This window comes from Perca flavescens, chromosome 4 (assembly GCF_004354835.1).
Source record: "Perca flavescens isolate YP-PL-M2 chromosome 4, PFLA_1.0, whole genome shotgun sequence".
NCBI lineage: Eukaryota > Metazoa > Chordata > Actinopteri > Perciformes > Percidae > Perca > Perca flavescens.
In genome coordinates this window covers 38,363,716-38,378,730 of record NC_041334.1, presented here as the reverse complement: position 1 = coordinate 38,378,730, position 15,015 = coordinate 38,363,716, and the positions used below count along the sequence as shown (strand labels likewise).

Below are 15,015 nucleotides of genomic sequence, written 5' to 3'. Positions count from 1 at the left end.
GGCTTTCTAGTTATGCATTTTCACAGTCTTATACTTAAACCATACAAGCTGTGACTTTCTTGGCTTGCAGAATTATCTTTTAAATTCATGAACATCATACATTTAATTTATGGCTCAATTCGAACGGGATCAAAACAGTTATCTGCCTCTTCCCTTCACTGCAGTACATAATTTTTTCCAAAATAAGGTCCCGTGGTGGACTACTGGAAGGGGAGGGACTTTGCCACTTTATGCCTGTTGTCTGTCTCCCTGTGTGTTTAGGTCTGTACACCCTGCACATGTGTGTTGTGTAGCATTAATTATCTTGTCAGTTTACATGATAAATGAGGGGGGCCAGATGTTTTTTGTCTGAGTTTTCACTCTGCTTTGACTTTATCCAGCAAGGTTGAAAAGAACACTGGCTAGGATTGTTTTTTCTTATCATTACACAGCAACAGAGAACTGTTATGTCAGATTTTATAAAGTGGAGAGGAGAGGATGTAATTTAAAGTTTTGGGGGTGAAAGAGAAAACTCATACAAATAGTTAATAACAAAGAAACCAAAGAGACACTGAGGTACTGCCATACGTATAGAAGAGTGTCTTTGACATAACTTCATATTTTATTTTATCTCATTTTGCTTGAAAGTAGGCTTAAAAAAAATATTTTCAAATTTGCAGTGATAGATATTCTCTGGACTCGTGACTTGACTTGAACTCCAGCATTCATGAAATTGGACTCGGAAGTTGGTCGAAGTTTTCTACTTTTGTGTGTAATAGGCAGTGACGAAGTTCTTGAGTCCTGGACTTTTTTATTTATTTATTTATTTTTTTTAAAGATTCTTTTTTTAAGGTTTATTTAGTGTTTGGCGTTGCGTTATGCTAAACGCTAAAGAGGGAAAGTTGCCGATTTTCAATCCTTTGAAAAGAACCACTCGCAGACTGAAGGCAGGATACATTCAAAAACCATATCTCACTCAAAACAGCATGGATGGTTTTTTTCCAAGTTTGTGTGCGTGTGGAAGCACCAGAGACACAAAATAACACCCCAAATCCCAGAAAAAGTGATTTTTTTCATAATATGGGCACTTTAAGAGAAGTAGGGGTAATTTTCTCATACTTCTATGGAAACAGAGTTATTTTTGCAACCAGTGGAGAGAAGAATTAGATAGAATGCAGGTTTAAGGCCCTTCTGCAGTGGCTTCACTTTTCAAAGGAAGCTGTAGCCAGCATGATCCAGGATTGGATTTCCTGACCAGCCCTCCAATCCTCAGAGGACAAACTGCCCAGATGTTTGAATGAGAGATTTTTGGCAGACAGACCACTATCAGCCTAAACAGGGTTTGACAGACTGCTCTACTCTATTCTGCAAGTGTGGAGTCATCTTCCTTTCTTATAGCTTATCGGAAGCTTGTAGAGTCCTGTGGGCTGTTGCCATTTATTATGTAGATTTGTTTAAACATACTCTAGATTGGGGGTTATGCTATATTAACCCTCTGAGGTCTAAGAGCGTTTTCTCTTTACGTATCTTCTTAACTTCTCCTTTTTAGGCTATTTGCATATAACCTGATACCCATGTGGTGCATAAGAAAATGTTCAGAACAAACTCACCTTTCTGTTTAGTTAGGTATCTTCCTTGTCTCCCAATTTGCTGTGTGAGTGACCGGTGATCTTGCGGAAATTCTGCAGATTCTGGCAATATCCAAAACACATTTCTGCACTGGATTAACGCTGAAAGATTAATAGAGGCGTTGGGAAAACATCGTTTTGATGGGGCCCATGCGCCAGTTGTCCTCAGAGGGTTAAGAAAAGAAGGTATGCACCAGAGATGTTAGTTACAACATCAATCCAGCTATTTTCTATACCCGCTAATCCTTTGCAGGTGGGCTGGAGCCTGTCCCAGTTCACAATGGTTGAGAGCCAGGGTAATTGCTCATGCAGCCGTTGATGTTGAAGAGGTGGGTTCAACTCTTAACACTGGTGCTAAAACTGCTCAATGAATGGATGTAGATACATACAGTATATCTCTTGGCCACATTCAGCCATAATCCCCTGGGGTAGCAGGTGGATAATATAAAAAAAGAGGAAACATTCCCCAAATGCTCCCAGCTGACAGCGCTGGAGGCCAGGAGGAGAGGTGAACAGAGGCCATGAACAGACGCTGATGTCGCTGTCTATTGTCAACGCTGCCACAGTGGATATTCCTAGGATGTTTTCATCTTTTTGCACAGAATTCGCACACACACACACACACACACAGACAGACACACACAGACCTGTAAAAAATGCATCTCAGAATAGATACCAATTACACCATCTTCCACACTGATCCCAGACTAGTGCAATTAACACTCCTATTCCAGAAAGGTTATCGCTGTCAAAGAGCCCACACACACGCACACACACACGCACACACACACAAAGTTATTAAGTTTTGGTTGTGTGGCTGATATAAGAGGCAGAAAGGTGTTGTGCCGTGCCTGATATTTCCACTGAGTTAATATGCAGACCTGTTACTTCACATAGAACCCAGCATTAAGCCTGGAAATGCCACCAGTGAACACACACACAAACACACACACACACACACACACACACACACACACACACACACTGTGTTACACAGCCATCACACCCCACCGACTCTCTACCTTCATCGTCTTCTTTCTATCCTTCCCTCTCTCTCTCATTCTCTCTCTGTCTATGAGTTCTAAAGAAACCTCCATCAAACATAATAATCTGAAATTAGATCTTTCAAAGAAAACAAAAAGTCTTCGGCTTTGTCTTTCTTTTGATGCCTCTCCTCCTAAAGAGTGTGGTGTCTGCAGCTTCTGCACCCTAATTGTAAGAGAGAGAGACAGCAAAAGAGAGTGGTAGTGGTTGGATTATCCCCAGTAATGTAACTACTTTTTTCGGGTAAAAAGTAGCGTAACGCGTTACTACTGAAAAGTAACAAGTAACGTAAAAAGTTACTTTCCATAGGGGATAATTAAGTAAAGTAACGGATTATTTTTTAAGAAGTAGCTAAGAGTTTAATCTACCAGTTAGCTCCTCTGGTGGCTAAGCGTTTAATCTACCAGATTAAAGATTATTTCACAAAACATAATTTAATTTTAGTAGGAAGCATACACACCATTCTATTTTCAACGTGACGTCATGATTTCGCATAAACATACTTTCTAAAGCCGAGTGGTGTGTTATCTGTACGCATTTTGAGCTATCCGCGTGTATGTCTACGCCGTATACAGTGGACGGGTTGCAGATTGATCTCAATAAGTGGTGTATGTATGACACGCCAACTCGTATGCCATCTTGGTGTGTTTTCAGACGGTTGGGTTTAGGAAAGGTGACACGCGGGACCCGATCCCCGGTCTCCTGGGTGAAAGTCCTGTGTTTGACCAATCCTCCCCCCCGACCAACCTCCCTACGCAGATTTTCGCCCTTTCATACTACTCGCTACGGCATCAATTCAATAATGTAAATGTAATGTAATGTAAGTCAATGGAGGCCAAACGGCATTGATAAACACGCTAAAAAGCGAGTATGGGTCTTAATAACACGTCAAAATGGCATACAAAGTGTCATACAGACCACATTTCATAGATTAGTCTGCTATTTTTCACATGCAGTCAACATTACAATGAAGTGTAAGTATGAACGGGCAATTTGAAAGGTATAGCGGTCAGATTTGTTATCCCAGTGTTTTCAACATTGGATATTGTAAATAGACATTATTCAAATTATATGTAAATGACAATGAGGCTGACACAAGAAGTAAGAAAGAGTTATTGATAACAACAAGCACACAGTGTAACGTGTGGGTCATTTGTGTCCCTGTCTGTTTCATTTTTCATTAAGAAGTTGCTAAATGCAACCACAGTGGGTTTGTTTGTGTGGTCTGGACGGCCTTGGGGCGAATCTTGCATCGGACGTGAAAGTTGTGCAGGAAATATTTTCCATCAGCAGAGCAGACTCCATCCCCGCAGCTACCTTCAGCTTCCTCAGAAACAACAATGATGAATAGACCCTTAAGTAGCAGCACACAATCAACTTTTCAAACCATTTTCTCTCTATATTTGCTAATCAGTCTTTCATTCTCCCTTTCATCTGTTTTGGCATCCACTCTCTCTTTCATATCATATGTCATGAATAGACTGAAATTGATTTCATGCTACAGGGCCTCGGTCTCGTACGAAAGTAGACCCCAAGATTTAAACGCAGGCTTTAGAAGCAGCTGCATTGAAGAAAACACTTTCATTCTGGGTAACAACAGCTTCTCTGATCTTCAGGCAACTCGGATTGCAACCTCTTTGTCTAAGTGGAAACACTAAAAGGGCTGAATAAAACAAAAGGCATTCAGATTAAAGAGCGAAAGGGAGCGTGGAGAATCAGAGGACTCGAGGAACGCGGATCAGACGAGCATTAATTGGCACGAACAGTCAGAGGAGGCTGAGACGCTTTGACTGCTTGACCCCAGAACGTCCCGATCAGAAACACAGTTAGAGAAAAATGAGAAGACACTATCACCGGGTGGATTCATTTTACACTCTGTTTTTGTTTAGTTTCTTATGTGATGATGATAGGGATGATATCAGTCATAATAGCAGTTCACTCTAGTCTATATCGACAACGTTTAATTTCCAGCATTATTCAGGTGCCTACGGAAATTCCAATGTCCCTCATTTCACCTTCCGCTTTCTTTGTGTTGGCATTTTAAACTCCGGTGGATTTGTGAGGACTATGGTTAACTGCTCCTCAGAGCTCTGCAGGGTAAATCCAGACAGCTAGCTAGACTATCTGTCCAATCGCAGTTTTCTGTAGCATGACTAAAACTACTTTTGAACGTACACGTGTTCCACCAAAACAAGTTCCTTCCAGAGGCTATTTTGTAGAGGCACTGTGACTCCGTCCGGCGCAAGACGATTGTGATTGGTTTAAAGAAATGCCAATAAACCAGAGCACGTTGTTCTCCCATCCCAGAATGCCGTGTGGACTAGCCAGACCTTCCTCCATTGCGCTGTGGAAGAGGGTCTTGCAATGTGAGACTACTCCGAGCATACAGGGGAGTCAATGGATTGAGGTCCAGAACAGTGCTTGAATTGGACCAAAAAAGGTGCAAGTACCCTAATTCAGCAGTTGCATGACATGGTGGCATGTGTCTTGGATTCATTTATACCAATATCTTGGTAATATATAACTTTTCATTTTATTACATACATTCAGGGCTTTATGTTACACTTTTTGCTCACAAGCCTCTGTGGCGAGTGGTGTCCAAAGTTAGCCACGCAGCGTTTTCACTAGCTACTATTTTGTGGGAAATTAGATTTTTGATTAATGCTGAATGTGGTGTGATATAGTTATATATATATATATATATATATATATATATATATATATATATATATATATATATATATATAACCACCCAAATCAAGACTTCATAACATGTAGGCTATAACACTACAGTCATAAAATATTTAGCTCTGAGAAGGCTGTGTTTTTGCCAGAGCTATCTTCACAGCGCTGTGGAGTACTTTTGGGGAATAAAGTGTGGTTTGTTGGAGAAAAGTAGTGCTGTGTGTTGTGTATTTGATTTTCATGGACTTAAGCCAAAGTTGAACAAATATTAAACTCATCCGAGACGGTTTGTGACCCACACCTCAGACAAATTTGTACAGTTTAGCTTAACCAACTTTTTCTTTGTCTGAATATAGTTTGAAGGAGGATTTTAACATCCAGTGTTGATAGATGTTTTATATTCATTCACTTGTGTGTACCTTGAAGTAGGCTTTATTTGCATTGTGTGTTATGTTAATTTGGGTATGAGGAAACAGTTTTGCGCAGTCTGCGATAGAGAGCCCTATTATCGTGCTCTCAGAAGATAAACATGCCCCCCCGCTGAACTTCTCTGACTCCTCTTCTTTTTCTTCTTCTACCTGGCTGTCTGCTCAGCGCGAGAGGAAAATATTTCCATTATTTACAAGACTAAACAACAACCAAGCTTGTCCAAACTGTGTGCCGTACATCTTCCCAACCTCCTGACAATCAGCCTTCAGCTGCTGGGATTGTTTTCACTCCTGGAGAAAATTACAAGGAGGAAAAATCTAAGATTTCCTCCCCTCCCAAAAAAAAAAAAGAGAGGTTGAAAGTGCAGCGATGGCAAGACGGGAATAATGAGGGCGATAGAGAGGTTATACACCCCGCTAATTAGCCAGGGTCTTCACAAGTTCAAGGGCGATTTCAATTTAGCTGATAAAGATGAGAGGATGAAGAAAACGGGAGGGATGGCTGAGACTTCCTACATCTTAATTATCCCAGTGGTTTTTGGCTGGTTGTGCCTTGGGGAGTGTGTGTGTGAGTGTGTGTGTGTGTGTGTGTGTGTGTGTGTGTGTGTGTGTGTGTGTGTGTGTGTGTGTGTGTGTGTGTGTGTGTGTGTGTGTGTGTGTGTGTGTGTGTGTGTGTGTGTGTTGGGGGAGGCGAGGGGGCAGCAGGGTGAGTCAGGGCTCAGGAGAGGAGTTGGAGGGCTTCCATGCAAAGCCCAGTCGTCTTATCTGAGGCCGGGTTCAGCTGGGCGTGGCCCAAAAAAGCTTCCCGGGGTTGACACTATCCCTTTCAATTATTCCGCCACTCGCACGAGGATCCTCAGCCCAGGAGGATCATGGGTAACACCATGGGTTAAACACACATTGGGCATCTTCATTTATACATGCACACAAATTGGTTGAACATATTTTGACTTAGACTAAATAATCAGTGAAGCATTTTGTTGAAGGTTGATATTTTTTGTGTTCGTGATTCCAGAGAGCACCAGTTTGAAATCTGATGAATACCAAGTTTCAATACCCAGCACACCTTCCCATGTAATCCCCGCTACAGCTCATCTGAAGGAGGGCTGTTGGGAGAATTGCTTTTCTCTTGGTAGATGAGGAAGAAGTCGTATAGTTTGGCACGGAGTGAGTCACTGGTTCTGTTTACACCCACTGAGATATTTCTTTATCCTTATTGCCTTTTTTTATCTCAGAAATTAGTACTGTTCTCTTTTCCTGGGCTGGTCTTAGTGTTTTTCAAGCCCTAGGTAAAATGCTTCCTTGGGGTCACCACTCCACATTTTCAAAACAGAATTAAATGGCATCTTTACTTCCTTAAAGGTGCCCTGCCATACAAAACCGTTTTTACTTGCATTTTTTGAAATCTATCAGGTCCATATGTGTTTGTGTTATGTGGTGAATGTGAAAAAAACTGCTACCTCCTCTGTCAGCTCTAGCCACTGAACAGAAATAAGCAGAGAAATCAGACCAATCACAACAGCTGGTCAGTCTGACATCATATTGCCTGAGCTCATTACTATTAATGAGCTCGCCCAGTTGGGCTGGGTAAAGGATTCTGACAGCCAGGCTCTCATTGGCTAGCTGTTACCCAATCAGATTCAAACAGCTTAGCTTGTTGAATATTAATGAGAACTGGCAGAAATCAAGCTGAATGGCTTGAAACAAGGTAACCAAGGCATTTTTTCCGCAAAAAATTTAAGAGTCCATTGTAGAACTTCAGACATTACCACAAAGTCATGACATATGTGTGGCAGGGCACCTTTTAAAGCGGTGCTCAAGAGAATTTAGTATTGGACTTCCATTAACTTTAGGACTTGCGAGACACACACAAAAAAAGAATGTTTATGGTGTTTTTTTCTCAATGCTAAGTTTCTTTCGTCAACTGATATCCTATTCTTCTACCCTTTTAAATTACCTCTTCTTGCTTCATGCCACATTCAAATATCCTGTTTTATCAGGAGTACAGAAGGAAGAAAGCTGCTCCCACAATCCCATTCCCCTGGAGTTTGGGTTAAGCTGTTTGCATTTTGTTACCATGAATAAACCAACTGACAGAACATCCTCATTTCCTCTGTGATTGAGCTGTGGTGGGTTACTAATACAAGAGCACGAAAGGATGATATTTTCCCCCTGACATCAAAATGTAACTGTGCAACTGGATTTGCACTGACAATGAAAACCAGAAGTAGAAGGTGTTAAGTGTTTCTGTGTAGCAGATTTGTACAGGATTAACATCACAGATTACCTCTGCAATTATTACAAATTATAATACTATCCATCCATCCATCCATCCATCCATGGATGGATGGAAATTATAATACTATTGCCGTGCAAATAGGGCTTTAGTCTGTTGAACTCCCTTTAGCAAGAATAACTGAGTTATTCTAAAAAAAAAAAACAAAGCTTTGACATTTGACCTTTACAGACATTGTCGCAAAACAAAGCGCATTATGAGAGTTGTGAACTAAGTTCAGAATGGATGTTGGTCAATTACGTATAAGGATCTTCAACAAGCCTTAAAAAAAATCAGTATAGGAATGGATATATCCAATTCATTCCTATACTGATTTCGATTTAAGTCCGACTGATGACAGAAAATAAGATTGACTGATCTGACGGTTTATTCAAGGCCAGATGGTTCACAATTCACTGTACAGTTTCAAGTTAGCAAAATTTTGAAATTGGTGAAATTTTGGAATTGGTGAAACCTCGAAATTGGTGAAATGTTTTTAGCGAAATAAAAGACAGAAAATGCCTTGTTTAACTTTGTACTGTATGTGAACACTGGAGAAAAAATTTGACTTTCTGGCATGTAAAGATCATTCAATTATTTACTTGATTAAATTCATTCTTCTTGTCTTACACTGCAAAAGAGCACCTGTCAACAGTACATACCCTCCGATGCATTCAAATAAATCAGAATTTTGAATGTAATCTTCCTGTGCCTCCTACTATATGAGATTTGTGCATTTCCTGGGCTCCGCGTCTGTAGATCGAGGTCTTTGGGAGCTTATATGTCCTCACATTATGCTCCGAGGAGGAGGGGAACACGGCTTCCTGTGATTGAGTCTCCTCTGGGTGTCGTAGGTGCAGGGAGGCGTAACGCACATTAACACATTTAGAAATACCAATACATTTCACTTACTGTTCCCTCTCGTAATTCTATCATTGGTCGCTGGCGGCATTCAGTAAACAATGTAAATCTAATCACATACATGAGGGGCATCTCATTAAATGGAAATGTGTCCCGTCGGAATTACATGAAGTGAATTCCAACATACTGAAATGTAGAACACACGATAGCATGCATTAACCGTTGCTCACCCAAACAGAATACATCAGCATGTTTAATACCAGCATTAATCCCAGTTTAACAGTGTTTTTATTTCAGATTTTCAAATTAAGCTTTGACAAAGACTATGAGAAAGTGAATGTGAAAATCTTTAACCTCCTGCAAAGCTACAATCTCAGCAGTTTGCTTTTGACTGTCAAAGTGTGCGTCACTCCAACTCATTATCTTACGGATAATGAGCTCTGAAATCATCTGGAAACTCAAAACATCCTATTCGTCTTCTGAGAGATTCAAAATGCAGCACACCCTACACCTGCCACACTAGCATGACTGCCGCCTGTGTGACAGGACTCATTGCATGTTTCATTTGAAGTCAAAGCTAATTAAAGCTGCAAGCAGCGTTGGACGGGCCCTCGCTCATCTGCACGCGTCGGGGTTACTGGCGGACGCTGCTCCTTGCAACCATGCATTTGCGCGGCACTCAGACACCGCAAATCGTCAACAATGAAAAGGGAACTCCCTGCCGAGTTCAATGATACCTCACACAAGACTCTACGTCATACCGTTCATTAGCTGTGAAAGGGGGCGTGGTTAAAGCACAGGGGGCGGGCCAAACCATGACCAATGAAAACGGAACTCTCTGTTGAGTTCAATGATACCTCACACAAAATTGTATTAAAGGGGGCGTGGCTTACGCATATGAGGCGGGGCAAATCGTCACCAATTAAAAAGGAACTCTCTGCTGAGTTCAATGATACCTCACACAATACAACACTATACCTTAAACAGTTCAAAAGCCATAAAAGGGGGCGTGGCCTGAGTAAATGGCCGTGGTTAAAGTATAGGGGCCGGCTCAATATCACATGTACACCACACATTATAAGTTTCATGTAAATCGGATGGTGTTTGTCATGTAAGGATGATTTCCTGTTGCCAGCGAAGGGCGCTATGACCAAAATCCAATTTGGGCCTGGACCCTCAGGCCTGGACCCTTGTCAAACGTGAGAAATTTCGGGCAGATACGACAATGTACACTAAAATTACAGCAACTTCTTCGTTCATCGATAAAAGCTCAAAATGGCCGCCACGCCACGCCCACACCGTCTGACGAAAAGTTTTTCTTTTAATAACTTTTCATCTTTAAGGTGTTGAGATGATACAGACCAAGTTTGAAGTCCATCGGATGAAATCTCTAGGAGGAGTTTGTTAAAGTATAGCACCTTGACTTTTAGGTCTACTTCCTGTTGCCACTGGGGCGCTATGACTTTGAGCCAATATCGTCCTGAAGATGTCCTCATGTCCTCACACTGAAGATGTGTGAACATGTGACTGACCCATGAATGTTTCCCTCTCCCTTTTTCTTTCTCTCTGCACAGTGGGATGCCATTAACGAGATGGACGAGTACTTCAGCCCTATCCACACGTACCAGGTGTGTAATGTTCTCAGAGTTGTATTAGAGTTAATTATTACGAGAACTTCAGTGGAATATATCACTTTGATCTCAGGGAAAATTAGTTTTTTTTCCCCCAATGTAAATTAAGGTAGATTTTTTTTAAAACAAACTGGATAATGAATCACTTGTTATTCTTTTATATTAGTTGGATTATAAGGTAACATTTTTCATTAAATAACACAAATAGAGATTACACAACAATTCAAAAGTAGAGACAATTTACTTTTGTACTTAATTTTTAAAGCAGAGAAAGAGTAGGTAACCTTTCCCCTTATGACCTCACAATAAAGATTGTGGGTGGGGCTAGAAAATGTACATTTCAGTGACACGCGGGACAAGAACAGGACACAAACCCCGGTCTCCTGGATGAAAGTCCTGTGTTGTTTGACCCATCCAACACCCTAACCAACCTCCTTACACGGATTTTAGGTCTTTCATACTACTGGCTACTATTGTCCCTCTTAATACTACGTCATCTTACAGCGCCACGGCCGAGCTGCCGCTCTGCCCGCTGCGTCCCGTACAAACGCTAAAGGGTGATTTTTGACGCTGAAAGCCACTGACCAAGCATCAGTATTTTAGGAGTTGGGAATGAGAACATGTTGATAGTAACCATAATAATATATATCATACCAGAGCAATCTATAGTAGAAAGATATTGATTTCTGTGAAATGAATGCACACAAAAAATTATGTAAAGCGAGTAACACATTTCTGCAAGTTCATCTTCATGTCAGCTCAGGCTTCCTCACCCGAATACATATTAGCTATTGTGAAGTGCTGCTAACAGCTGCTCTGCTCTTCAAAACAAATAGAGCACCGTTCAGGAGTGGGGTGGGGGGGGGTACATCTTTCAAAACCAAAAATTGTGGAGATGATAGAGAGGCGAAGTCCCTCCCCTTTCAGTGGACCACCATGGGAACTTATTTTGGATTCAATGGCGAGAGAGATATTTTTTGATGCCGTTTGAATTGAGCCATGAATTACACATGTGACATTCTTCAATTTAAAAGATCATTTTGCAAGTCAAGAAAGTCACAGTTTGTCATAAAACTGTTTAAGTGCAAATGTGAAAATACGTAACTGCAAAGCCTACACACTTCAAAGTCGCGTATGTGACGTCACTCTGAAGCTACGATGTCTGTGTGTTTTGTGCCTGGATGTAAAGATCCAACAGTTGCAACCAGGGGCGGATCTAGAAAAATATTTATGGGGTGGCAAGAGGGGGGCAGGAATTTTTGAGGGCTAACATATGGCAGACGTATATTTACTGAATTTAATCACAGTTATCACAGTTTGATGAGAAATAGTATGTACACATTACAAAAAGGCACGGGCTGCCATTTACAAACTCATACAGACAAACTTCATCTCATGCAATCAGTGTTCTGCATTTGAGGTGACCATCCAATGTGATCTCACTTAACAGGAGATAGAAGTATGATAGAAGTAAGGGGCATTATTACAGGACAGGCATTAATGTAAGACACAGCTGATGAGTGGCAGATGTGTGAGAGGGGAAGCAAACAGTTTTTGACTGACTGCAGTCGGACATTGGAGATTCGCGCTCGTAAATGGTCAACTTTTAATTTGTTGCTGCCAACTGGGGTGGCAGCAGGGCTGGCAAGGCTTTCTTTTAGAGTGGCATTTGCCACCCTATGCCACCCCGGTAGATCCACCCCTGGTTGCAACAGATCTTGCTCGTTCTTTCGCTTCTCGGCTGATAAAAACACGCTGGATAATACACATCAGGTAAGATACCGTTACATAGTTTGTGGAACAAAGCTAAGCTAGCTAGCTAGCGAGCAAGCCAAGCATCAAGCAAGGTGACATATATTGCCGGAGAAGATATGTAGTTCACTGAGCGGTTTCACACAAAACTAAGTACAGATACAACAAATCTACGACAAAGACTTTAAATTGACGAACATCATATGTGTACTTCATGGCTCAGTTCAAACGCAATCAAAAGATAATATGTATTTCCCCATTCCTACCATACATATCCATCCAAAATAAGGTCCCATGAGGTCCACCGGAAGGGAGGGACTTCCCCTCTCTATAAGCCACGGATCCACAGACTACAATGTTTGTTTGTATTGATGATGTATGTTGCTGCTAGAGTTGCTGATTATAACCCTTACTCTGAATCAGGTCTGTAACGTGATGAGCCCCAGCCAAAACAACTGGCTGAGGACGGGCTGGCTCCCTCGAGACGGAGCGAGGAGGATCTACATCGAGGTCAAGTTCACCCTGAGAGACTGCAACAGCATGCCTGGTGTACTGGGCACCTGCAAGGTAGCACTCAGACTGAGAGGGGAGGGTGGGAAAGCTAGTGGAGTGAGAGGGGGGAATGAGGATAGAAATGTGTGGTAGGAGACAAAGCTGTAAAATACAGTTCTTAAATGTTTGTAACCTATATTCTTTTATTCAGTTTATAGTTAGCATTTCAAAACCAGTCTGAGATGAAGTCTATTTAAAATCTTAGAGTTCAAAGACTCACAATGGCCTTTCAACATAATTAGGAAACAACTTTCTGGGACTTTGACATACTGCTCAGTTTACCTCATATGTGAAAAGAGCAAATGGGACCAAATAATCGGTCTCTGTGTCTGGCAGATAGGCTACTGTACCTCAGATGCATGCGTGGTAACACTTCAGCACTTTATCCCTGCAGTATATACTGTATATATTAGACATAAATAATTCGAACCATAAAATAACTAAGAAAATAAGAACCTGCAGCAGTTCTAAGGTGGGGTTGTGAACTCATTTTAATCACCAAATTGACCTTACAGAGCTTTATAGGAAGGTAGATGTGAAACCAACCAAATATTCTTGAAGAAATCTTTTCTAGTGAAGTTTACACCAGTGGTTCCCAGCCTTTTTGGTCTGAGGTACCCCCACAGCCCTGTCAGATGAACTCACGTACCCCTTCATCAATTCATAATGTATGTTACAAATGTTTAACACTATTCATTATATAAAAGTGAATATTAAGTTTCTCGTACTTGTTGGACGGTTAAAAAGGTTGTTGAATGTTTCAACCATGTATACTTTACTTTACGATAACCATTTCAGCTGCTTATGCAATATCTTAAGCTATTTAACCCTAACCCTAACCCCTTAACCCTATAACTGTAGCCAATACTTTAAGCCCAATGCAGATATTTACTTTCTAATCATGAATTTCTCACCACATGTCACCAGTACACAACAGAGTAATCTAAAAATCATCAACAACACCATAGCCACTCTTTTTCCGTTCTTAAAGGAAATTCCACATGATACATTCACCACACAACAGAAGAATAAACACCGGACACCCAATGCAGCCCAAGCAATTTCTTAAAACTGGCGTGCACAGCTAAATTTATAGATCCTTCCAAATCCAACATTACTAACACCACACCTAACACAAACACTGACACTGTACCTGATCCGGCCATTGACCCCACAGTTCACACGGACATGGACTGGAGCTCCCCCTCCAATGTGGACTGGGAGAAACTTCATAGAGACGTACACCAAAACCTTAGACGAATAAAACTCATTACCCATTTTCATTCCCAATCCAAGTCACAACCAGCCATAACATTTACCCACCCCTCCAATTGGGAGCCTCTCACAAATCAACTCAACCCTACAGTTATCAATTTCATTCATCAGAACAGACGGACCCTTCTCTCTTTTCGACCACTGGCAGACGTCCCAGACAACTCGTAGGTGGCCGAACCCTTGGCCTTGTCAGAACTCCAGTGGTGGCCTAAAGGTTAGAGAAGCGAGCTTGTGACCGAGAGGTCGCGGTTCAATCCCCAGACCCTCCCTCAGTGTCCCTCCCTCATTACCACTGCTGAGGTGCCCTCGAGCAAGGCCCTTAACTGTGAGTTACACATTCCTCAAAAGAGAGGCTTCCTCTCAGTGAATAAAAACATTCCCTGAATAAATAAAGGTAAAAGAAAAAAACATAAGGGATCTAAAATCATTATTATGGACCGGAATCAATACATCACTGAGGCAGACAACTCACAGACAACACAGAGACAACTCACAAATATGAAACACTTTAGACCCATTGAGGAAAGCATCCAACTCCAAACTCAATCACAACTTCGGACCATAATCCGATCACTTACGACGACGACTTTTTTGGCATTTGGACCCAAGACATTTCCCTTTTCCCAGCCTTCATTCACACCCTCAACAGCCACCACCACTCCATCAATAGATCAAATACAGGTTATTTTTCTTGACACTACAGTCTTTTTTCAGCCGATCAACACCACACACCACCAACTTTTGACCAAATTTTATTTTAAGACCACAGACAGTGCTCCATAAAAGCAGCTATCATCCCAAACACACCTTCAAGGGTATCATTAAATCACAAATTATCCGCTTTCACCACCTCTCCTCCTAACCATCAAATCTACATGCAGCCATCCTCACCCTCTTCAATTGCC

The 15,015-nt window shown here is 41.4% G+C and overlaps 1 protein-coding gene across 2 annotated transcripts in view; it reads left to right on the top strand.

Moving 5' to 3' along the window:
• epha8 (eph receptor A8) overlaps positions 1-15,015 on the top strand; it is a 143,783-nt gene that overhangs the window by 51,246 nt on the left and 77,522 nt on the right. For both annotated transcript variants that reach the window (XM_028574942.1, XM_028574941.1), the window contains exons 3-4: positions 10,475-10,528; positions 12,707-12,850. In XM_028574942.1, the coding sequence (XP_028430743.1) occupies positions 10,475-10,528; positions 12,707-12,850 (198 nt within the window). The remainder of the gene's footprint in view (positions 1-10,474; positions 10,529-12,706; positions 12,851-15,015) is intronic.